This window comes from Armigeres subalbatus, chromosome 3 (genome assembly GCF_024139115.2).
Source record: "Armigeres subalbatus isolate Guangzhou_Male chromosome 3, GZ_Asu_2, whole genome shotgun sequence".
NCBI lineage: Eukaryota > Metazoa > Arthropoda > Insecta > Diptera > Culicidae > Armigeres > Armigeres subalbatus.
In genome coordinates, this window is record NC_085141.1 from 283,143,660 (window position 1) to 283,167,777 (window position 24,118).

Sequence of the window (24,118 nt, forward strand, 5' to 3'; positions counted from 1 at the left end):
AGGGGGACCGAGGGGGCCGTGGCCCCGGGCCCCCACAAATATTATGTACCAAAACCAACCTTTTTTGAACATTTTGGGGCCCCCACAAGCTGTCGGCCCCGGGGCCCCCTTCCGTCTAAATCCGGCCCTGTCTACGGCTTTAGTCCGAATAAATAAATAAGTGCGCATTTGCAGTCACTATCAGTATGCGAGAAAATTTCGCTTTTGTACTGCTCCTACCGACGACGAGATTTCTACAGCAAGAACTGCCGCCCGACGACCATCATTGTTGGGTGAATTTCCAAACCTTGATGATGTTTCTGACGAATGCCGCACGATTATTTACAGCGAATCTGATCTAAATACAGCAACCGCCAATTACGTGAGAGAACACCACTGATGTCGATTTTGGGACCGCTCACGGAAGAATCTCGAACTAACTGTCCCGCGCGCGCTGGTTGTTATGCGTTGGACTGCTCTCTGCAAAATCTCGAACAAAATGGCTCGCACGCGCGGGAAAACTGCTTTTTTGTATTTTATTAACTAAGCTCATTAGCTCCGCCTATTCGTTATTCGCAATCAGTGCACATAAAATTTGCACCCATAACGGATAACAAAGGGGCGGGCCTTATGAGCTCACCATATTGAATACAAGAAAGCAGCTTCCCCGCGCGCACGAGCCATTTTGTTCGATATTCCACGGAGAGCGGTCCCCCCCATCAGCATCAGTGACAGTCGTCGGAGTCTGTTGCGTCAGCATCGGCATCGGTGGGGCTCGTCGGCGGATTGCTTCATCAGCAGTACTGAAGTGGAATTTTCTGTAAATCGTGGTGAAGCATCAAGTGGCCATCCGCAACAATCGTCAGCGGATGTGTACCGAAGGCCGCCGCCGTCAAAAATGAAAATAGCCGCCACATGAAAATGTTTCACGCCACCGATCATTTTATACCACGCCGATTGCTACTGAAGAATTCCAAAACGATTTTATAGGCGGCTTCTAGGAGGAATATTTTGAGGAATACTTGGAGGAATTTTTTGGGTCAATTTCTAGAGGAATTTAAGGATTATAAGAATTTTCTGGAGGAATTCGCAACTGAATTTCCATAAGTATTCCTAGTAAAACTCCAGGAGATATTTCCGGAAGAATTCCTGGGGGTGGGTAGGTGGGGTAGAATAAGAAATTCTATGTGAGAGTCGAAAGGAGTTCAGGACAAATTTGTGGAGAGTTCTCATAGTAATTTATGAAGAGTTCTTAGAGAATTTCTGGAGGAATTGCGAAGAAATTCTTGAAGGAACTCCATGAGAAATTCCTGGACAATTTTTGATTAAACATTTGTAGGAATTAAGGGAAGAACTTTCTGAAGAATTCCTGGAGAAACTTCCCAAAAAATTTCAGATGAAACCTTCGGAAGAATTTCTGGAAAAACATCCGGAGGAATTCCTGGAGCAACTTCTAAAGGAAATCATGAAGTAACTTCCGGAGGAATTCTTGGAGGAATTTCAAGGAATTCCCTGGAGAAACTTCCGGAGGAATTCCCCAAAAAACCTTTAGGTTGAAAACAATTTCTGGATAAACAATTTCATTTCAAACAAAGGAATTCCTGGAGAAGAATGCCTGTAGGAACTTTCGAATAATTTTTCTAAGAAACTTTTTAAATAATCCCCAGAGGAATTTGTTGGAACTTTTATAGGAATTCCTGGAGAAGCTTCTCGGAAAATTCCTGAAGGAGCTTTCCGAAAAATTCCTGGAGGAATTTTCGAAGGAACTTACGGAGGAATTGCTGGAGGAACTTCCGGAGGAATGCCTGGAGGACTTTTGAAGGAATTTCTGGGTGAACTTCCAGGAGGAGCTTCCGGAGAAATTCCTGGAAGAACTTCCGGAAGAATTCCTGGAGGAATTTTCGAAGGAACTCATGGAGAAATTCCTGGAAGAACTTTGGAGGAATTCGTGGAGGAACTTTGGAGAAATTCGTAGAGGAACTTCCGGAGGAATTCCTTATTGATGAACTTCTCAACAAACTCGTTGAGGAGCTTCTAATGAACCTCTGGAGAATTTTTGACGTTTGAAATCAGTTCACGTCGACCCACGCCGCCGCCGATAACCATCGGCGTGACGACTCCACGACACCGCCGCTGGCGCCACGCCACCGCCGATAAATTTTTATTCGGCGCACAGGTCTAGTACCGAAGCGCATAAATCGGCCCTTTTCATGATCAGCATTTTAAATGGAAGACAATGGATGTGTGACGAATATTTTTTACAGGAACAGAAAATTTCATGACAATCATGGTAGCATAAGTGATGGCCGTCGGCGGTGACAGCTGCAGTAAATTTATTCGCCGCGGTAACCACTTTGGATTGGTGAAATGTTATTGCTAGATTGTGCTTAATATTTGGCAAGACGCATCCTTGTGTAAAATTTCTGTCGCATCTACTTGACGGCCGCCACAAAGATCATGAACCACGTCATCCAATGTTCCATAATGAAGTAATGTGGTGAAATTTTCTCTCAATTAAACTTGCTTTTGTATATAATAGTGCATTAAGAAAAATCTGATATTATTATTTAATCAGACTAAGGCCGAAGTGGCCTGTGCGGTATATAAGAGTCTTCTCCATTCGGCTCGGTCCATGGCTACACGTCGCCAACCACGCAGTCTACGGAGGGTCCGCAAGTCATCTTCCACCTGATCGATCCACCTTGACCGCGCGCACCTCGCCTTCTTGTGCCCGTCGGATCGTTGTCGAGAACCATTTTCACCGGGTTACTGTCCGACATTCTGGCTACGTGCCCGGCCCATCGCAGTCGTCCGATTTTCGCGGTGTGAACGATGGATGGTTCTCCCAACAGCTGATGCAATTCGTGGTTCATTCGCCTCCTCCACGTACCGTCCGCCATCTGCACCCCACCATAGATGGTACGCAGCACTTTCCTTTCGAAAACTCCAAGTGCGCGTTGGTCCTCCACGAGCATCGTCCAGGTCTCGTGTCCGTAGAGGACTACCGGTCTAATTAACGTTTTGTAGATTGTCAGTTTGGTACGGCGGCGAACTCTATTCGATCGGAGCGTCTTGCGGAGTCCAAAGTACGTACGATTCCCAGCCACTATGCGTTTCCGAATTTCTCTGCTGGTGTCATTTTCGGCAGTCACCAGTGAGCCCAAGTACACAAATTCTTCTACCACCTCGATTTCGTCACCACCGATGCAAACTCGCGGTGGGTGGCTCACATTGTCTTCTCTTGAACCTCTGCCTATCATGTACTTCGTCTTCGACGTGTTGATGACTAGTCCGATCCGCTTAGCTTCCCTCTTCAGTCTGATGTAGGCTTCCTCCATCTTCTCAAAGTTACGTGCCATAATATCTATGTCGTCAGCGAAACCAAATAGCTGGACGGACTTATTGAAAATTGTACCACTCGTGTTAATCCCTGCTCTTCGTATTACCCTTCCAAAGCGATGTTGAATAGCAAACACGAAAGACCATCACCTTGCCGTAACCCTCTGCGGGTTTCGAAGGGACTCGAGAATGCCCCTGAAACTCGAACTACGCACATCACCCGATCCATCGTCGCTTTGATCAACCGTGTCAGTTTATCCGGAAAACCGTGTTCGTGCATTAGCTGCCATAGCTGGTCCCGATCGATTGTATCATATGCGGCTTTGAAGTCGATGAATAGATGATGTGTGGGCACGTTGTATTCGCGGCATTTCTGCAGTACTTGGCGAATGGCGAACACCTGGTCCGTGGTGGAGCGTTCGCCCATAAAACCCGCCTGGTACTGCCCCACGAACTCCCTTGCAGTTGGTGCTAGTCGACGGCATAAAATTTGGGAGAGTACCTTGTAGGCGGCGTTCAGCAATGTGATTGCGCGGTAGTTGCTACGATCCAGCTTATCGCCCTTTTGTAGATGGGACACGACACCGTCCATCCACTCCTGCGGCAAAACTTCCTCCTCCCAAATCTTGGTAATGACCCAGTGCAGCGCTCTAGCCAGTGCCTCACCACCGTGTTTAAATAGCTCTCCTGGTAGTTGGTCAACCCCAGGGGCTTTGTTGTTCTTCAGCCGGCCAATCTCCTCCTGGATTTCCTGGAGATCCGGAGCCGGTAGAATTATGTCCTGCGCGCGTTCTCCCAGGTCCATCACCATACCGCCATCTTCGTCTGCCATATCGCCATTCAGGTGTTCTTCGTAGTGCTGCCGCCACCTTTGGATCACCTCACGCTCGTTCGTAAGAAGGTTCCCGTTTATGTCCTTACACATATCAGGTTGTGGCACGTGGCCCTTACGTGAACGGTTTAACTTCTCATAGAACTTTCGTGTGTTATTAGCGCGGTACAGTTGCTCCGTTTCTTCACGGTCTCGATCTTCCTGCTGGCGCTTTTTCCTCCGGAAAATCGAGTTTTGTCTGTTCCGCGCCTGTTTATATCGTGCCTCGTTCGCCCTCGTGCGTTGTTGCAGCAATCTCGCCCATGCTGCATTCTTCTCTTCCACTAACTGCTCACATTCGCCGTCATACCAGTCGTTTCTCTGATCCGGGGGCACCGTGCCAAGTGCAGCGGTTGCGGTGCTACCAATGGCGGATCGAATATCTCTCCAGCCATCTTCAAGAGACGCTGCGCCTAGCTGCTCTTCCGTTGGAAGTGCCACTTCCAGCTACTGCGCGTATTCTTGGGCTAGTCTACCATCTTGTAGCCGCCCAATGTTAAGCCGCGGCGTCCGACTTCGACGCGTGTTGTACACCGTCGAGAGTTTTGAGCGCAGGCATACTGCAACGAGGTAGTGGTCGGATTCAATATTCGCACTGCGGTAAGTGCGGACGTTCGTGATGTCGGAGAAGAATTTACCGTCGATTAGAACGTGGTCGATTTGGTTTTCCGTTTCTTGGTTAGGTGGTCTTTATGTGGCCTTGTGGATAGAAGGTGCTTCGGACTACCATTCCGCGGGAGGTTGCGAAGTTTATGCATCGTTGGCCGTTGTCATTCGATACGGTGTGCAGACTATCCGGTCCGATGACTGGTCTATACATTTCCTCCCTTCCTACCTGTGCGTTCATGTCACCGATGACGATTTTGACGTCCCGCAGTGGGCATCCATCGTATGTCTGCTCCAGCTGTGCGTAGAACGCTTCTTTCTCGTCGTCGGGTCTCCCTTCGTGTGGGCAGTGCACGTTGATGATGCTATAGTTGAAGAAACGGCCTTTAATCCTCAGCTTGCACATCCTTGCGTTGATTGACTGCCACCCAATCACGCGTTGGCGCATCTTACCCAGCACTATGAAGCCGGTTCCCAGCTCGTTGGTGGTGCCACAGCTTTGGTAGAAGGTAGCCGCTCGATGCCCGCTTTTCCACACTTTCTGTCCTGTCCAGCAAATCTCCTGCAGCGCCACGACGTCGAAGTTGCGGGGATGTAATTCATCGTAGATCATCCTGTCGCAACCTGCGAAACCTAGCGACTTGCAATTCCATGTTCCAAGCTTCCAATCGTGATCCTGTATTCGTCGCCTAGGTCTTTGCCGATTATATCGAGTCGCATTATCTCTTATATTGTTCGTAATGATTGGTTTTCTAGGCGGCTTATTGGGCCAGCGCAAACCTCCTGTCTCGTCGGAGGGCCGTCGTGTCAGGGCTGTTTAGCGTCCCACCTAACACCAGGACTTGGGCTTGTGCGCTTTGAGCGGCACACGGTCGCTTTGGTGGGGTCTACTTGCGGATACATGCAGCTTTTTATAGAGGTTTAACAGGGCCCACTGTCAAACCCCACCACATCCTAGGCAAGCCCCACAACTCGCAGAAGAAGAAAAATCTGATATGAAATATTAAATATTTCCGCAAGATTCGGACAATCGGTTGGTTGCTCTTAGTACTTGTAAATCAGTGATCCCCAAAGTGCGGCCCGCGGTTGCCTTACTCTTCTCCGTAGTAACCCAGTGAACACAAAATAGTATATGATGCAACATAAGATGCTAAAGTGGAGACGCTTGTGCTGCTCGGGGTTAACTATCAATTCAATTGATAGGAAAGCAAGAAAGCAAGGTTCGGAATGCAGATTATACTCGATTTCTATTCAATACTGCTGACATCATCTCAGAGAGAATAGCTGGAGCATCGAGCTCACCTCTCAGCACTTTACCGATAAAAGCGGCTTGCATTACAGATCTCCTGCTTTCCAGCGATGCCAGGCCAATTAAGTTGCATCGATGTTCATATGGAGGAAGACGCATAGGACCACGCCAGGGAAGGTTCCGTAGTGCCAGTCGAACAAATTTTCTCTGAACAGCCTCAATACAGTCAATCCAATTCTTGCACCACACCAGTACGGCAGATTCCAAAATGGCACGAACTAAAGCAGAGTGATTTGAGGCAGAGAGGATCACGAAAATCATTGGATATCTTGAAGACAAAAACCAAGCTGCTTGTGCGCCCTCGAAATCAAATCTTCATAGTGAGACCGAAATGTAAGCTTCTTATCCATTATTCCACCGAGATCTTTAACTTCAGTTTTACGCTGAAGTACTTCGCCAGACAGAGAGTAGTCGAATATAATCGGGCGCCGCAATCTACAGAGTTCCAAAGATTTCCAAACCATTCCGTTTGCTCCAGCTCTCAAAAGAATCCAAGGTAGCCTGCAATTCCAGACAATCATCTCTGCTTGTAACGACCATGTACATTTTTACATCATCCGCATAAAACACTCGCATACCGCTAGACAATACAAACGTTGCATCGTTGATGAATAACGAAAAAAGCAATGGTCCTAAATTACTCCCCTGTGGCACTCCTGAAACGATATGGAAGGAATCTAAATACTCCGAACTAATTCGCACTTTCATACATAAGATTTAAACCAGCTCACAAGTCCAGGCGACATTCCGAGTTTTCCAAGTTTGTGAAGGAGAATGCAGTGATTCACGCGATCAAACGCTGACTTAAAGTCTGTATATACCACGCCAACTTGTTTACCTGCATCCATTGAGCGGATGCACAAAGACGAGAACTCGACAAGGTTAGTAGTCACTGACCGTTTTGGAAAGAACCCATGTTGAGCAGTAGAGATGTAAGCCTTGCAGGTACCGAAGAGAGCTTTGTTCATGATTATTTCGAAAACTTTCAAACAGGCGCTTAACGATGTTATACCCCTATAGTTCGCAATGTCACATCTGTTTCCCTTCTTGTAGATTGGAGATAGGAATGACGTTTTCCACGCGATGGGAAAGGTCGCCCTCTGAATGGAACGGTTGAATAACTTCGCCAATGTAAAGCAGCAGAGCACTTTTTAAGCAGAGACGATGGAATGCCATCCGGTCTGGGTGTTGTGGAGTAGAGCTTTCGGAGTGCCTGTATTACTTGTTCTTCGGAAATTTCAAAAATTCCAAAATCGAAACGATCCAACGGAGTATCTCGGAGGGCTTCGTCTACTTGAGATGGGCCGAGTACTGCATTCGTAAAAGCCTTCTTGAAATGCTGGGCAAATAGTATGCACTTTTCAGATGCCGTGTCTGCAGATAAGTCACCATAATGCATCCTTGTAGGTAGCCCGTTTTTTTTGCGTTTCGTTTGGACAAAGGACCAAAACTTTTTAGGATGTAATCGCAGACTCCTCTGCGTACGATCAATATACCTTGCATATGATAAACGGTTAAAGCTAGTATATTTGTTGCCAGCCAACACAAAACAACGCTTGGAGTGCGGAATACGATTATGTCTGTACTTCCGAAGGGCAGACTGCTTACATCTTTTCAGCTTACGGAGATATCTATTTGTTCAAGAAGGTTTCAGCGGCGGTCGCTTGAGTGGTACATGGAGCTCAATCACACGCTGAATTTCGCGGTTGAATATGCCGATACTATCATCCAGATCCCGATCGGAATCTAGGAAGCGCCTAGATCATAATCGGCACGTAGAAAATCAAACTGAACCCTATCAAGAGATTGTTCAAATTGCAGCGGTAAATCCATCACTATACCGACCTCAATTGGTGGATGAGCGATATCGGCAACAACCAGAAGTTCCACTGCTTCAGAAACGCAGCAGGCTGGTAACGTCCTGTTATTCACCAGGGCCAAATCGTGAGTCCTATTGTTAGTGTTTTGTATGGGGTTCACTTGTGTCAAACCATTGAAACAAAATCCATCGTAAAGTGCGTGCCCATATCGTGTCATCCTTGATTTACTATCAGGTATCAGAACGTCGGCTCTGATGGCACGTTCCCCTACCATGGGAGATTTGTGCCTCGCCTCTAACAGCCTTCATCATCATTTATCCGCAAGATCTTGATAGAAAAAGAACTGATAAGTAATATTGCAATTATGCTACACTCAAACTTGTTAAAGATTATTCAACGTGATATCGTTCTATAGATTGCATTGGGTAAATTTTTATATAAACTTTAGATAATGAATAATGTATCTTATTTTTTTGTTTTTCAATTATGTCGACCGACATTCCGTCGATGGACAAAACAACTGATTGCTTACCATTTTTGGGTGGGAGGATGCGTGCAACTTTCCAATGTTTTGTGTTTAAGTTAGGATTTAATCTAGATATCATATTCAAAATTGTTGCGTGAGCGTTTTTGTTCAATCTAGGAACTAATGGTAAAGATACAATAGCTCTTCGTGATACCGGTAAAGTTGTGAAAGGTACAATTTCAAAAAATGGAACAGATTTCTTTGCTTTTATAGAACTTAGAGACGATCTCAACCATCGCATGCTGAAGTCGTTCACAGCAGAAAACCAGCCTATGCCTTGAACATGGCCAGAGCCCGAAAAGGCCGGTTGGTTGCTCTCCGGCGGGATGTTTTGTTGGAGAGATACTAATTCCAAGGACAACTGTTAAAAAAACTGATCATCTACATACCATCTGGGCGCTTTATCATGAGTTTCAACGAATCGACTGCATTCAGCTTTGCTCTTTTCTCGTTGTTCGATGCAGGAGAAATGGCGGTCCTTTTTATCGACTCTTCTAACGAGGTAGTGGATGAGTACACCTCCTCCTCTAGTTTTCATGCTGTTAAGCGCATTCCGATCAGTTCTATACACCGTGAAAGAGTTTCCGAAAGGTTGTGTAGATAGAATGCAATCAATGCATAAGGTCATATTGTTTTACGAAAATATTTACAGGAATAAATTTTTTAGTCAAAATTTTAGCTCAAAGAAGTTATCCAGTACCACACCAGCCAGTGAATTTATTGTTCTAAAATCATTTTAGTACAGGAAGATATCCAGCGCCATACCAGCCAGTAAACATATGATCACACTGGCTGGAGTGAAAATTTTCTTGCAGTTTCCCTCAGAGTTTTCCCAGAGCCCCCAGTGAAGTTTTCCTGAAGAGATTTTCCACGGCTAATAGGTGCGAGGTGGGCAGCCGATGCAAGAATTGATTAATTCGAATAATTTTCATTAATATCCAGTGACCTCGACCTCACTGGCTGGACTGGCGTTGCATCCAATCAACTCGGAATTTCCCTCAGAGTTTTCCCAGAGCCCCCAGTGAAGTTTTCCTGAAGAGATTTTCCACGGCTAATAGGTGCGAGGTGGGCAGCCGAGGCAAAAAATTATTAATTCGAATAATTTTCATTAATATCCAGTGACCTCGACCTCACTGGCTGGACTGGCGTTGCATCCAATCAACTCGGAATTTCCTTCAGAGTTTTCCTGAAGAGATTTTCCACGGCTAATAGGTGTGAGGTGGGCAGCCGATGCAAGAATTGATTATTTCGAATAATTTTCATTAATATCCAGTGACCTCGACCTCACTGGCTGGACTGGCGTTGCATCCAATCAACTCGGAATTTCCCTCAGAGTTTTCCCAGAGCCCCCAGTGAAGTTTACCTTCCTCCAGGAATTTCTCCGCAAGTTCCTCCAGGAATTCCTCCCGTAGTTCCTCCAGGAATTCCTCCGGAAGTTCCTCCAGGAATTCCTCCAGAAGTTCCTCCGGAAGTTCCTCCAGGAATTGCTCCGAAAGTTCCTCCAGGAATTACTCCGGAAGTTCCTCCAGGAATTCCTCCGAAAGTTCCTCCAGGAATTCCTCCGGAAGTTCCTTCAGGAGTTATTCCGGAAGTTCCTCCGGGAATTCCTCCGGAAGTTCCTCCGGGAATTCTGCCAGAAGTTCTTCCGGGAATTCCTCCGGAAGTTCCTCCGGGAATTCCTCCAGAAGTTCCTCCGCAAGTTCCTCCAGGAATTCCTCTGGAAATTCCTCCGGGAATTGCCGGAGGAACTTCCGGAGGAATTCCCGGAGGAACTTCCGGAGGAATTCCCGGAGGAACTTCCGGAGGAATTCTCGGAGGAACTTCCGGAGGAATTTCCGGAGGAATTTCCGGAGGAATTCCCGGAGGAACTTCCGGAGGAATTCCCGGAGGAACTCCCAAAGTAATTCCCGGAGGAACTTCCGGAGGAATTCCCGGAGGAACTTCCGGAGGAATTCCCGGAGGAACTTCCGGAGGAATTCCCGGAGGAACTTCCGGAGGAATTCCCGGTGGAACTTCCGGAGGAATTCCCGGAGGAACTTCCGGAGGAATTCCCGGAGGAACTTCCGGAGGAATTCCCGAAGGATCTTCCGGAGGAATTCCCGGAGGATCTTCCGGAGGAATTCCCGGAGGAATTCCCGGAGGAACTTCCGGAGGAACTTCCGGAGGAATTCCCGGAGGAACTTCCAAAGTAATTCCCGGAGGAACTTCCAAAGGAATTCCCGGAGGAACTTCCGGAGGAATTCCCGGAGGAATTCCCGGAGGAACTTCCGAAGGAATTCTCGGAGGAACTTCCGGAGGAATTCCCGGGAACTCCCAAAGTAATTCCCGGAGGAACTTCCGGAGGAATTCCCGGAGGAACTTCCGGAGGAATTCCCGGAGGAACTTCCGGAGGAATTCTCGGAGGAACTTCCGGAGGAATTCCCGGAGGAACTCCCAAAGTAATTCCCGGAGGAACTTCCGGAGGAATTCCCGGAGGAACTTCCGGAGGAATTCTAGGAGGAACTTCCGGAGGAATTCCCGGAGGAACTTCCGGAGGAATTCTCGGAGGATCTTCCGGAGGAATTCCCGGAGGATCTTCCGGAGGAATTCCCGGAGGAATTCCCGGAGGAACTTCCGGAGGAATTCCCGGAGGAACTCCCAAAGTAATTCCCGGAGGAACTTCCGGAGGAATTCCCGGAGGAACTTTCGGAGGAATTCCCGGAGGAACTTCCGGAGGAATTCTCGGAGGAACTTCCGGAGGAATTCCCGGAGGAATTCCCGGAGGAACTTCCGGAGGAATTCCCGGAGAAATTTCCGGAGGAATTCCCGGAGGAACTTCCGGAGGAATTCCCGGAGGAACTCCCGAAGGAGTTCCCGGAGGAACTCCCGGAGGAATCCCCGGAGGAACTTCCGGAGGAATTCCGGAGGAACTTCCGGAGGAATTCTCGGAAGAACTTCCGGAGGAATTCCCGGAGCAACTTCCGGAGGAGTTCCCGCAGGAACTTCCGGAGGAATTTCCGGAGGAAATCCTGGAGGAATTCCCGACGAAACTTCCGGAGGAATTCCCTAAGGATCTTCCGGAGGAATTCCCGAAGGATCTTCCTGAGAAATTTCCGAAGGAACTTCCGGAGGAATTACTGGAGGAACTTCCGGAAGAATTCCCGGAGGATCTTCCGGAAGAATTCCCGGAGGATCTTCCGGAGGAATTCCCGGAGGAATTCCCGGAGGAACTCCCGGAGGAATTCCCGGAGGAACTCCCGGAGTAATTCCCGGAGGAACTTCCGGAGGAATTCCCGGAGGAACTTCCGGAGGAATTCCCGGAGGAACTTCCGGAGGAATTCCCGGAGGAACTTCCGGAGGAATTCCCGGAGGAATTTCCGGAGGAATTCCCGGAGGAACTTCCGGAGGAATTCCCGGAGGAACTCCCAAAGTAATTCCCGGAGGAACTTCCGGAGGAATCCCCGGAGGAACTTCCGGAGGAATTCCCGGAGGAACTTCCGGAGGAATTCCCGGAGGAACTTCCGGAGGAATTCCCGGAGGAACTTCCGGAGGAATTCCCGGAGGATCTTCCGGAGGAATTCCCGGAGGATCTTCCGGAGGAATTCCCGGAGGAATTCCCGGAGGAACTTCCGGAGGAATTCCCGGAGGAACTTCCGGAGGAATTCCCGGAGGAACTTCCGGAGGAATGTCCGGAGGAACTTCCGGAGGAATTCCCGGAGGAATTTCCGGAGGAATTCCCGGAGGAACTTCCGGAGGAATTCCCGGAGGAACTTTCGGAGGAATTCCCGGAGAAACTTCTGGAGGAAATCTTGGAGGAACTTCCGGAGGAATTCTGGAGGAACTTCTGGAGGAATTCTGGAGGAACTTCCGGAGGAATTCCCGGAGGAACTTCTGGAGGAATTCCTGGAGGAACTTCCGAAAAAATTCCTGGAGGAACTTCCGGAGGAATTGCTGGAGGAACTTCCGGAGGAATTACCGGTAGAACTTCCGGAGGAATTCCTGGAGGAACTTCCGGAGGAGTTTCTGGAGGAACTTCTGAAGAAATTCCTGGAGGAACTTCCGGAAGAACTTCCGAAAAAATACCTGGAGGAGCTTTCGGAGAAATTTCTGGAGGAACTTCCGGAGGAATTCCCGGAGGAACTTCCGGAGGAATTCCCGGAGGAACTTCCGGAGGAATTCCCGGAGGAACTTCCGGAGGAATTCCTGGAGGAACTTCCGGAGTAATTTCTCGAAGAACTTCCGGAGGAATTCCTGGAGGAACTTCCGAAGAGATTCCTGGAGGAACTTCCGAAGAGATTCCTGGAGGAACTTCCGGAAGAATTCCTGGAAAGTTATACGTATTAATCAATTCTTGCCTTGGTTGCTCACCTCACACCTATTAGTCGTGGAAAACTTCTTCAGGAAAACTTCACTGGGGGCTGCCCACCTCACACCTATTAGCCGTAGGTGTGGAAAATCTCTTCAGGAAAACTTCACTGGGGGTTCTGGGAAAACTCTGAGGGAAATTCCGAGTTGATTGGATGCAACGCCAGTCCAGCCAGTGAGGTCGAGGTCACTGGATATTAATGAAAATTATTCGAATTAATCAATTCTTGCATCGGGTGCCCACTCACACATATTAGCCGTGGAAAATCTCTTCAGGAAAACTTCACTAGCGGGCTCTGGGAAAACTCTGAGGGAAATTCCAAGTTGATTGGATGCAACGCCAGTCCAGCCAGTGAGGTCGGGGTCACTGGATATTAATGAAAATTATTCGAAATAATAAATTCTTGCATCGGCTGCCCACCTCACACCTATTAGCCGTGGAAAACCTCTTCAGGAAAACTTCACAGGGGGTTCTGGGAAAACTCTGAGGGAAATTCCGAGTTGATTGGATGCAACGCCAGTCCAGCCAGTGAGGTCGAGGTTACTGGATATTAATGAAAATTATTCGAATTAATCAATTCTTGCATCGGGTGCCCACTCACACATATTAGCCGTGGAAAATCTCTTCAGGAAAACTTCACTAGCGGGCTCTGGGAAAACTCTGAGGGAAATTCCAAGTTGATTGGATGCAACGCCAGTCCAGCCAGTGAGGTCGAGGTCACTGGATATTAATGAAAATTATTCGAAATAATCAATTCTTGCATCGGCTGCCCACCTCGCACCTATTAGCCGTGGAAAATCTCTTCAGGAAAACTTCACTGGGGGCTCTGGGAAAACTCTGAGGGAAATTCCGAGTTGATTGGATGCAACGCCAGTCCAGCCAGTGAGGTCGAGGTCACTGGATATTAATGAAAATTATTCGAAATAATCAATTCTTGCATCGGCTGCCCACCTCGCACCTATTAGCCGTGGAAAATCTCTTCAGGAAAACTTCACTGGGGGCTCTGGGAAAACTCTGAGGGAAACTGCAAGGAAATTTTCACTCCAGCCAGTGTGATCATATGTTTACTGGCTGGTATGGCGCTGGATATCTTCCTGTAGTAAAATGATTTTAGAACAATAAATTTACTGGCTGGTATGGTACTGGATAACTTCTTTGAGCTCAAAATTATGATTATGATATAATTTTGTACTGAGCTTAAAAATTCAATTTGAAATGAAAAATATTGTACGAGCTAAGGATTTAATCCAAACCCGTAAGTTGTTTGATTTTGATATCTGTGCGATGCATGTGCGGTTGTTTTTCTATTTCTGAAATGTTTGCCATTTTTGTTTATTATAAATAGTTGAAAATTTGTATTTTTAGAACAATACAATGAAGCCTTGACTCTCTCTTGATCGAGTGGTCCAAAAAAAATTGAAAATCCATCGAGAAACGGCTAAGCTATTAACGTTTAAAATCTATCATATTTTGATAGTGACAGTCTCCGATTTTCGCAATCGCAAAATTAACCCTACTTTGAAAACACAGACGTAGTCCTATATCAAAATATTGCAAATATATTGCGATCCACTTCAGCAGATCAAAATTGCAATGCGGCCCTCGATAGTAAGTATGCTGGGGACCACTGTGTAAATGTTATACAAGGTCCCAAAAAGCATAGATCGGTTCTTCTCAGAAACAACATTTCAAATGGAAGAGTTGATTCGGGCCGTATTTTGTTTAAAGTGACGTGTAAATAAATGGCAATGATTGCGTCGTTATCGATCCCAACAGCATCAGTGATGGCCGTCGGTGGTAGTTGCTGAATACAATTTGGTCGCAGTCATTTAGCGATAGAAATTTTGGGAAGGCGGCGGATCAAAAAGTGAAGGCGGATCAAGACGCGTTTATCGTTTCCTTTCATGACTTCCATTTTGAACGGAAGATATTTGATTTGGACGAATTTTCTTCAAATTGAAAGTGGCGATTATGACGTCGACAGCGATCCCAGCAGAGCTGTCCGTCGGCGGTGACGATTTCACTTGAGTGTTGTTCCTACTGCAGACGAGTTTTCTGCAGCCGACAGCCGCCATTATTGGATGAATTTTCACTTTCACCTTTTTGAACATTTTCGGTAAAACAAATTCTCTTCTGTGTATAATAATGATGGTCCTGACTAAGGACCGATTAATTTTATTTGTACCACTCGACCGCCATCCGATAATTCGTTGCTACGGACGCCGGCTAGGACACGCTCCGTGAAATCTCGACCGTAAATGCTACTGCCATGACTGCCACATACGCCAACGAATCGAAAATTTTTCTTCCCCCAACGCTATTGAGGCGTTGTTACTGTGACCGCTCCCCGACGGTGCACGCTCCAGCGGAGCACCGCTTGCCGTGTAGGGGAATAGGCCCCAAAACGCCCCCCCGATGCAAAACGCCTTTTGTGGTTTCCCTCATATTTACCGCCATTAAGATGGCCGTAACAAAAGTAGATCTAAAATTATGTAGGCTAGGCGAAAAAAGTTTCAAAATAGTGTATGGGAAGGTCGGAAAAATCGAAAATTTCCACATTTTGAAGAAACATCTAACATTTTGGCGAGGCAAAACGCCCTAGTGGCACTAACCTACAAAGTACTTGCGTCTCCACGGACTATCCATACCAGAATGTTGATTCGCCGACGCATGGTACTTTGTTCCCTAGGAGCTGCCAGCTAAAAGGCGTTTTGCCTCATGAGTTTTCCGGCAACAGAATATCATCACTTTTTTGAAATGTGAATGTTATCAATATGATTGAGATTTTTGACAATTTTTGAATGGCATCAACTAGGTATCTTGTTTAACTGATGCATAATGTAAAAATACCCATGAATAGTGCTACAAATAAGACAATAAAGCAGTGTTTGCTTAGCTAGGGCATATTGCCCCCCCTTCCCCTAATCTCTTTTTATCCACAGAGAAAATGAAGCGGTGGGCCAAAAGGTGCGTACCTTACATCAATCTGATGTCCCTGTTGGGAATGTATGAACGGGACTGGTTGGTTCTGAAATTTTCACCGGGCGTGAAAGAATTAAAATTTTCAATTGTTTTGTGTTGATGATCAATAGTTTTAATGCAATGGTGCAAATTGGTGGAAAGTTTGCGATTTGATTGATATGTAAATATTAAAAATCCATTTAAAGATAAAGTCGCTACTAGCGTTTGAAATCTTACATGACTTCGCGACGGTTCCCAATTTTGAAATTTTCATTTTTCATCCTGTATCCGTTCCTTCCCCTTAGATGTAGTTTACGTCAAAATGTACATAATTTTTCGTTTTTCAACTCGGGGCTAGCGCAAACAGCACAGCATCGAGTTTCAAAACAATCACGACAGAGTCCAAACACGGCTGTTCTAGCTCACCTCACTTTTTTATGGCACAACTGTCAAGCAATAGGTTCACTATGTTCTGAAAAGTGAGATGTGAATATATGTACATTAGGGTGGTTCAAAAAATCGATTTTGCTCCACAGTGCTCATCTGATTCTTTACCATGTTCTGAGTGTCCTCTGAAAATTTAAGCTCATATGGATTAAAACTGATTTAGCATAAGCCGTTTCAAGTTTGCGTGCAAATTAGTATGGGGAAATTGATTTTTTCATTATACTGTTAATGACGTTTCCCCATTAAGCGCAGGTTAAAAGAAAACCTACATAGCTAGAAGCGATACTCAACAGCTTTCACCCAACGAAAACCGCATGTTGATTAATCTTTCACCCAACGAAAACCGCATGTTGAAAACCGCTATGTAGGTTTTCTTTCAACATGCACTTGATGGGGAAGCGTCATTAACAGTATAATGAAAAAATAAATTTCTCTATACTAATTTGCATGCAAACTTGAAACGGCTTGTGCTAAATCAGTTTTAATCCAAATGAGGTCAAATTTTCAGAGGACACTCAGAACATGGTAAAGAATCAGATGAGCACTGTGGAGCAAAATCGATTTTTTGAACCACCCTAATGTACATTATGTGGAAGATTTTGATTTGAAAAATGTATTGGAGGTAACTACTTTCCTTCGATGGGACTCGAAACCACGACCCTCAGCACGCTTTACTGGTGCTTTTAACCAACTAAACTATGAAGGCCCTCCGTGAGCCAGAGATTCCCAAATTGGACGCATAGCCGAAGCACTCACAATCCATTTGTCAAGCCAATACTTTCACATGTGTAAAGTACACGTTCACATTAGTGTGAGCGTGAGTACTTGAATTTTCTGGTGGCTACACACATTTTCATCAGCCAATGTTCTGATGAAGAATTTGTGTAGCGCCAGACACTACAGATAGACAGACATTTTCGGAGAATCTTCAAAAGAAAAAAATCTTAACTATAGACCTGTCATAAGACGAGTTTGAACAATCCCATTGAATTCCACCACTTAATTGTATCCTGACAGATACGTATTTCGACCTCAACAGTAAGGCCGTCTTCAGTGTCTTGTACTTGACTCGACTTAACTATAGATCCGAGGATAACTTTTAGAAGAGTTACTGCATAACTTACTAAACCTACTGTAAACAGATAGGCAGGGATTTGATAATTTGATAATTGGATGAGATTTGATAGGAAAATAAAATGATTTTATTGGATTTTTGGTGAAATTCTTTGTGAAAAAGTTCGTATGAGTTCAATATTAGGATACAATCAAATACAGTTGGTTATTGAGTTAACTCTTTATGTAGTCATTTCACTGGATTTTTTAATTCTAATAAAAAATATTGGAATAATTTTCTATGTTTGATCAACAATAGATGTCGATTGTAAGCTGCTTCATAACGGATTTGATGTTTGTCCTATCACAGCATTACTCATAACAGAAAGTCAATATAGCACAATAGAACAATCATTTCAATCGGCACTTGTGTTTTTTAATCAGTAGTAAAAATATTCACCTGTATCGATGCCATCCTGAATGCGTTGAGCATTGGAGCGTGTTTTCCTGAATGTGACTGCTTCCATGCTGCTGCTGTTGTTTTAGCATTCCCTCCGTAATACGAAGAATCCAACCCAGCAGGATTGGTATAAATGATTCGTTTTGTTTCACTCAAATATAATATTTATATTATTTTAAAAACGATAGCTCAATTTAATGACATTCCACTTTGCTTTGTTTCTTCGTTTTCAATAGTACACAATCCTATTTGCATTACTGTGACCTGTTGGGTGGTATTTCAGCTGATGCTTTCCTTCGTCAAAAAGCACATGCTGCATAACCTGTAAGAGAATGGAGAAACAATCTGTGTTTATTTTTTACTTTCATGTGAACGACTATCATTATTCGTTTTTTCATAATCAGCTATAATGTACAGGATATTAAACTTTGTTTGCTGTTTTTACACATGGGGGAATGTAATTAAAATTTTATTACCGCCAGCCTTCCTTCCCAGGCGAAAACATGACGGTGCTGAGTTGTTATTAAATTTGGATGGAAAATGTTGATCAGCAAGGTTTACTCTGCACTGGTTTCCCAATTCATGGATTATTTTTTAATGCTTACAATAACGTATTATTGTGGAACGCTGTCCAATGTAACAGGTTAGTGTTGAATAATTAAATGTTTTCATTTTTTAAAGGCATTTTGAAGTGACAACTGAAAATCTTGTGATTTAAAATTAAATGATTTTCACCACGATAGAAAAATAACTTCCCCACTACAAGATGTTATTCCTTTCCTTTCCTTTTAACTTCAGAACACTTCACCCGGATGGAGCTGTTCGCTCGTGTTTTCTTGCAAAACAAAATCGCCGGAGGTGGAGTATCAGCTTATGGAAAACGGCACCTACTGAATAATTGCTTGGATGGATCGTTACTTCCGACGAGGCTGGCTGGTAGCATCCGGCGAACATCGTGAAGGTAGAAAACTTTCACGCTACCTCGGCAATGTCATTTTTGTACTCTCTTTGGCTTTAAGTGGATTTGTTTTTTCGAAAATTTGACAAATTTTCTTTAGTTAACTGGCATGCATACTTTGCCGGGTGCAGAAAACGTGAATATCAGTTATGAAAGTTATAAAAGCCCAGATTTCTTCCTAGATTTGTATAATTAGTTGATAATCGAGAAATATTAAACACTTTATTTGCAGTTATGATGACTTCTTAGTTAGTTGAAAAGTAGCATTCACATTAAATTATCATGGAAATGAAAATGAAGATAGACAGCATTGTTTTACATTTGATTTAATTTTTTTGAAATTAGGCCGATACAAATATTTAAAACCAATTTTCTCTCTCGGATTATTTTGCCAAAAAATAATATTTTGAGGGGGCAACAGAATAAAATTCGGATTTTGATGATTTTCAAAAGATTCTTTAACAAATCCGAGGAGTTTTTTTCATTTTTTTCATTTTAATATTTATATTTTATTGACTTTTCGGAGACCAGTAGGACATAATGTTAATTACATATTTGTAACGGCCTTATTTATACATATATATTATAGCGGTCATGAGATTTCAAAACACGACAATGCTCACAAGTTTCATCAGCTTGGCTTGGCACCTTCTAGATGAAGATGTTTCAGAGAACTTCTACAGTGCGAAACATAAACCTAGTTTTTTGTTGTTGTGATTCTCCATTTGAATAATTGATTCGTGCAAAAAGCTCATTAAAATTTTAAATCACTCAAGCCTACTTGTTGTACCGACCAGCTGTCTCTGTGCGCTGCACAGACAAACAACATGCACTATATACATAGTAGAAATGTAGAAGCATTTTAGCATTTTGTGCTGTGGTGCTTGTTGTGGTAGGACATGATTTCAATTGATGGGTGTTGGGTAGTGGCAGATGTAGAGAAGATGTTGCTGAGCTATTTATGGACAAACTTTACAGAATCCAAACATGCGCGGCCCAGTAGCCGGGCATGTTTTTATCCACGTTTCGGAGAGCATTATCTTTATCCAACGAGCCAGATTGCTTCATTTGCGCTTGACGCAATGCAGCGTAGCTGAAATAAAAAACAAGTTGTGCGTTGCTACTTCATTGATATTGTTGCTTCCGCTTTATTTTTCACGATTTCACCTTAAGTTGGTAAATGTCTGGCACAAATCGTAAGTTATAGGCAAAGTTTTTTTTTGCTACTTTGTAGTTACTTTGAGATAAATAGAAGGTACTTCATAATTTCACCGTTTCAGTGATCGTAAATTTAACGAAGTCTTTTGAAATATTGGATAAGTAGTAGAGTGGGGCATATTTGTATGGAAAAACGCAAACTTTGTCCGATCAAGTGAGATCAAGGTTTTTCTGAATCGTTTTAGGACCCCCATCATCTGTGCAAAATATGGGCTCGATTGGTTGCAACCTCGCATGCCGAATCGCGTTTCAAATTTACATGGAAATTAACGTACTTTTGAATAATTTTGCTCTTAGTGGCTTCAATTTATCATCAATCACGTGTCTCAATACAATAGCTTATAGCCTGGAAGATGCCGAAAGACTTTGCCGAAAAAGGTACGTAGCTAGAAGGTCTACAAAAAATGTTATTACGTTTCGAAAATTGATTGTTCAAACCATATGCAAGAAATCAATGTTTCTGCCAGCACTATCGGACAACCTATGGTTATCGAGGCCATAGGTCTCCCATCTTCCTTCTTGTCGGATTTTTTTCCTTGTGAAATAATTCCGGATAGCTCCCATTAGCTAGAACTAATATAAGAGCCCTATAAGATCAATTATTTTGAAATAACACTCAGTTAAATTACTGGTCTACGTAATACGGCAGTGCTGGCAGGATAAACGATTTTTTGCATATAGTTTGAACACTCCATGTTCGAAGCGTTGTAACTTTTTTCGTGGACGTTCCAGCAACGTGCGTTTTTCAGCAAAGTTTTTCAGCATCCTTTGGGTTATACTTTAACGCAATTTGCCACTTGGTTTACGATGATCTGAAACCTCTAGTAGTAGAAATGCAAAAAATATATACGTTCTCCCATACTAATTTTCATACAAACTTCAAACGCGATGCGGAAAGCGAGGAAGCAACCAATCGGTCCCAAATTCTGCACAGTTGTTCAGGACCCAGAATGGATTCGAAAAACCATTGATTTGAAAAAATGACTATGACGCCCACTCTAATGTAGGGTTTCTTATCCCATTCCTGGCCTAACATCCGTACGAGTCGTCGTACGGTACGACTGCATTATTTAATTGATATTTATGACAGGAAGCAACTTTTCCTAAATTTCGTGGACCGTGTAATACTGCAATGGGCTTCACTTCTGCTTAAAAATGAACTAGGGAGTGAGTGCTAGTAGTGGACCCCGTACGTATAATGGACCCCCTGAACAAAATCCCAAATTAAACGCTGGACTAGACAATTTTCTGCAATCTTCCGTCGGGTAAAGTTGCTTCATGTAACAGGACAGAAGTTCCATACATTTGCTATGGACAGGGAAACAGAAATTTAGTTATAATAAGTATTTTGTTAATGTAAACATGCTAAAGGGTCCATTACTAGCACACAAGGGGGGTCCATTATAGGCAAAAGGAACATGTGGGAATAGAACATGTAAATCAAATGGGGGGACCATAATACGTATGTAAACAAACTCGACGTTGCGTATTATGGACCCGGGGGTGGCATGCTAGCTACATAATTTTAAAATGCTTTTTTTATTGGTAAAAATGAATGTTTTGGCTAGTTTTATGTACGAAACACGATGCAGGTAACTGTTGCTTGTCATCTGGTGCAGCAGAACTACAATTTGTCAAGAGGCTCGCTCTAGTGAAGCGACTGAAGTAAATTTAAGTCGTTAAGGGGTCCATTACTAGCACTCACTCCCTATACTTGTTAAACATCGTTTGAAAAAGCTTTAATTTAATTTAAATAAACGAGGTGTAGCACGTATTTCAGTCACAGCGATTGCTTTGCCGGCATTAATCTAATGTAAGATGGTATTATTCATAATAATTGTTATTTGGTTCAGAAAATATATTCACTCATCCAAATTCCTTCCAAATACTTAAAAACAATATTGTTTTCACTTTTTAAAATCGATAGAATTATTAATGTCATGATAGCGTCAACGTATTAGACAGTTTTCCTCTTAACGATGAAGGATTATTTTCATACTAAAAAAGGCTCCTTGCCTTTTGGCAGCACGGTGCGGCCAGAAGTTCTTGGACCGAGGTGAAACTTATTGAGTACTGTGCGAGATAAATAAGAGACTTTGTTAAAATTATTAGTCATAAACCTACGGCTTCCAAACAGTATAAATCATTAGTTTTCAGTGCAGTGAGCCCAGAATCGGGTCTATAGGCCCAAGTAGTGATTTACCCTACTTACGTTCAGAATTCAACACGTGAGGGTAAGAAATGCAATAACTTTTTCACGTTTAGCGCCCAACAGAGGCTATAGCGAAGTGGTACCGCAAATAAAGAACTAGTTCGGAGCATTACTATTTATTTAGATTACGAACTATAGTGACGATTCAATAATCACCGAGAAACCCTGCATGCTGAGCAAGATTACTCTTGACAGATGTTGAATCGCTTTTAATGACATTTTTTTCCTTAGAATATTCAGAAAATGTCGCCCACACATTTTTACTCCAACATGTTCAGTTGTTTAAATATGCCGTCAAAACAGGAAGTACTGTGGCGCGTAGGGGAAGGGGGGGCAATATGCCCTAGCTAAGCATAGACTACTTTTATGCCTTAGCTATAACGATTTTCATGGGTGTTTCTACCTCACGCAACAGTTAAACAATATAGCTAGCTGATGCCATATTGAAATAAGAAAAAATCTCAATCATATTAATAATATTCACATTTCAAAAAAGTGGTGATATTCTGTTGCTGGAAAACTCATGAGGCAAAACGCCTTTCAGCTGGCAGCTCCTAGGGAACAAAGCACCACGCGTCGGCGGATCAGCATTCTGGTATGGATAGTGCGTGGAGACGCAAGTACATTGTACGTTAGTGCCGCTAGGGCGTTTTGCCTCGCCAAAATGTTAGATGTTTCTTCAAAATGTGGAAATTTTCGGTTTTTCCGACCTTCCCATAAACTTTTTTCGCCTAACCTACATAATTTTAGATCTAGTTTTGTTATGGCCATCAAAATGACGGTAAATATGACGGAAACCACAAAAGGCGTTTTGCCTCGGGGGGCGTTTTGCGGCCTCTTCCCCTATTGTGTTATTCTTTCAAGCAATCAAATATCGTGGGGAAAGCACACGGTGGACAATTTTACACGTGGAAATGTTTCAAAAACGGTGAAAAGATTTTTGGTATACTGATCTCCGTTGTATACAAACGGGATTGGAAGGCCAAAAACACTAAGCAACTCATCAGTAGGATCAGAAACCTCATCCGGAAATGGCAGCCGTCCTTACTGTTGAGGTCGAAATACGTATCTGTCCAGGTTCAATTAAGTGGTGGAATCGAATGGGATTGTACAAACTCGTCTTATGATAAGTGAAGACATTCCACTAAAAAGCTCAAAATAATTTTCTTTAAAAAAAACGTGTTCAATCCACATTGCGGTTTTAAGAATGATGCCTTTTACGGGATTCTATGTCTTTATAAATTCTTTGCATTGTTTATTAGAAATTCTTTAGAAATTCCACGAGAAATTGTTTAAAACGGTGAAGAATCGTTTGGTCGAAACCCATTCGGCGGGCAGCTATTTCTCCAAATGCTCCTTGAACGAATAACCAGTTGAGCCAAAAGTCTAGGTTGGATCTATTCGGCTGAACATCCTTTTAGGACAAAGGGCCAGCTCGGTCAAACGACATTTTTGGCCAAACAACATTTTCTGCCAAATGTTCAATTGTCCAGATGGGCTTAGGCCAAATTGCTTGTTCACTATTCAGTCAATTGAAATATTTGGTCAAACAATTTTCCGCCTTGTGGCCTTTGGCCAAATGATTTTTATAGCTGAATGACTTTCGCGTCGTTTGGTCAAAAATCATTCAGCAGTGAGCCGTTCGTTCGAATACCACTTGGCCAAACAACATTGTAAATTTTTTTTTGGTTGTTTGGAAATGACAAATAAAGTAATGGAAGGTATTTATAAGAATGGGAATTGAGAAATGTTAAAACAAAGTGAGAAATAAATGGTAGACATGGCAGCAGTAAGCAGCTTTGTGAAGATCTGCACCATATTATGTCAAAAATATTGGAGCACTACTAGCTGGTTAGAAGACCTCAGTTGTTCATTACATAAGAGAGAGCACATACTTGAGTGCGCCAATTACCGAGAAATTACTCTCCTTAAAATTGTGTCTCGTTTTCTGTTCAAGAGATTGATACCGCTTGAAGAGTCCTTCGTCGGTGATTATCAGGCAGGTTTTCGTGGG

The 24,118-nt window shown here is 43.7% G+C and overlaps 1 protein-coding gene across 6 annotated transcripts in view; it reads right to left on the reverse strand.

Moving 5' to 3' along the window:
- Positions 1 to 24,118, reverse strand: part of LOC134224678 (adenylate cyclase type 2) — a 271,530-nt gene that overhangs the window by 195,734 nt on the left and 51,678 nt on the right. For all 6 annotated transcript variants that reach the window (XM_062704179.1, XM_062704174.1, XM_062704175.1 and 3 more), the window contains exon 3: positions 17,717 to 18,038. In XM_062704179.1, coding sequence (XP_062560163.1) covers positions 17,717 to 17,783 — 67 coding nt within the window. In that variant the 5' untranslated portion in view covers positions 17,784 to 18,038. The remainder of the gene's footprint in view (positions 1 to 17,716; positions 18,039 to 24,118) is intronic.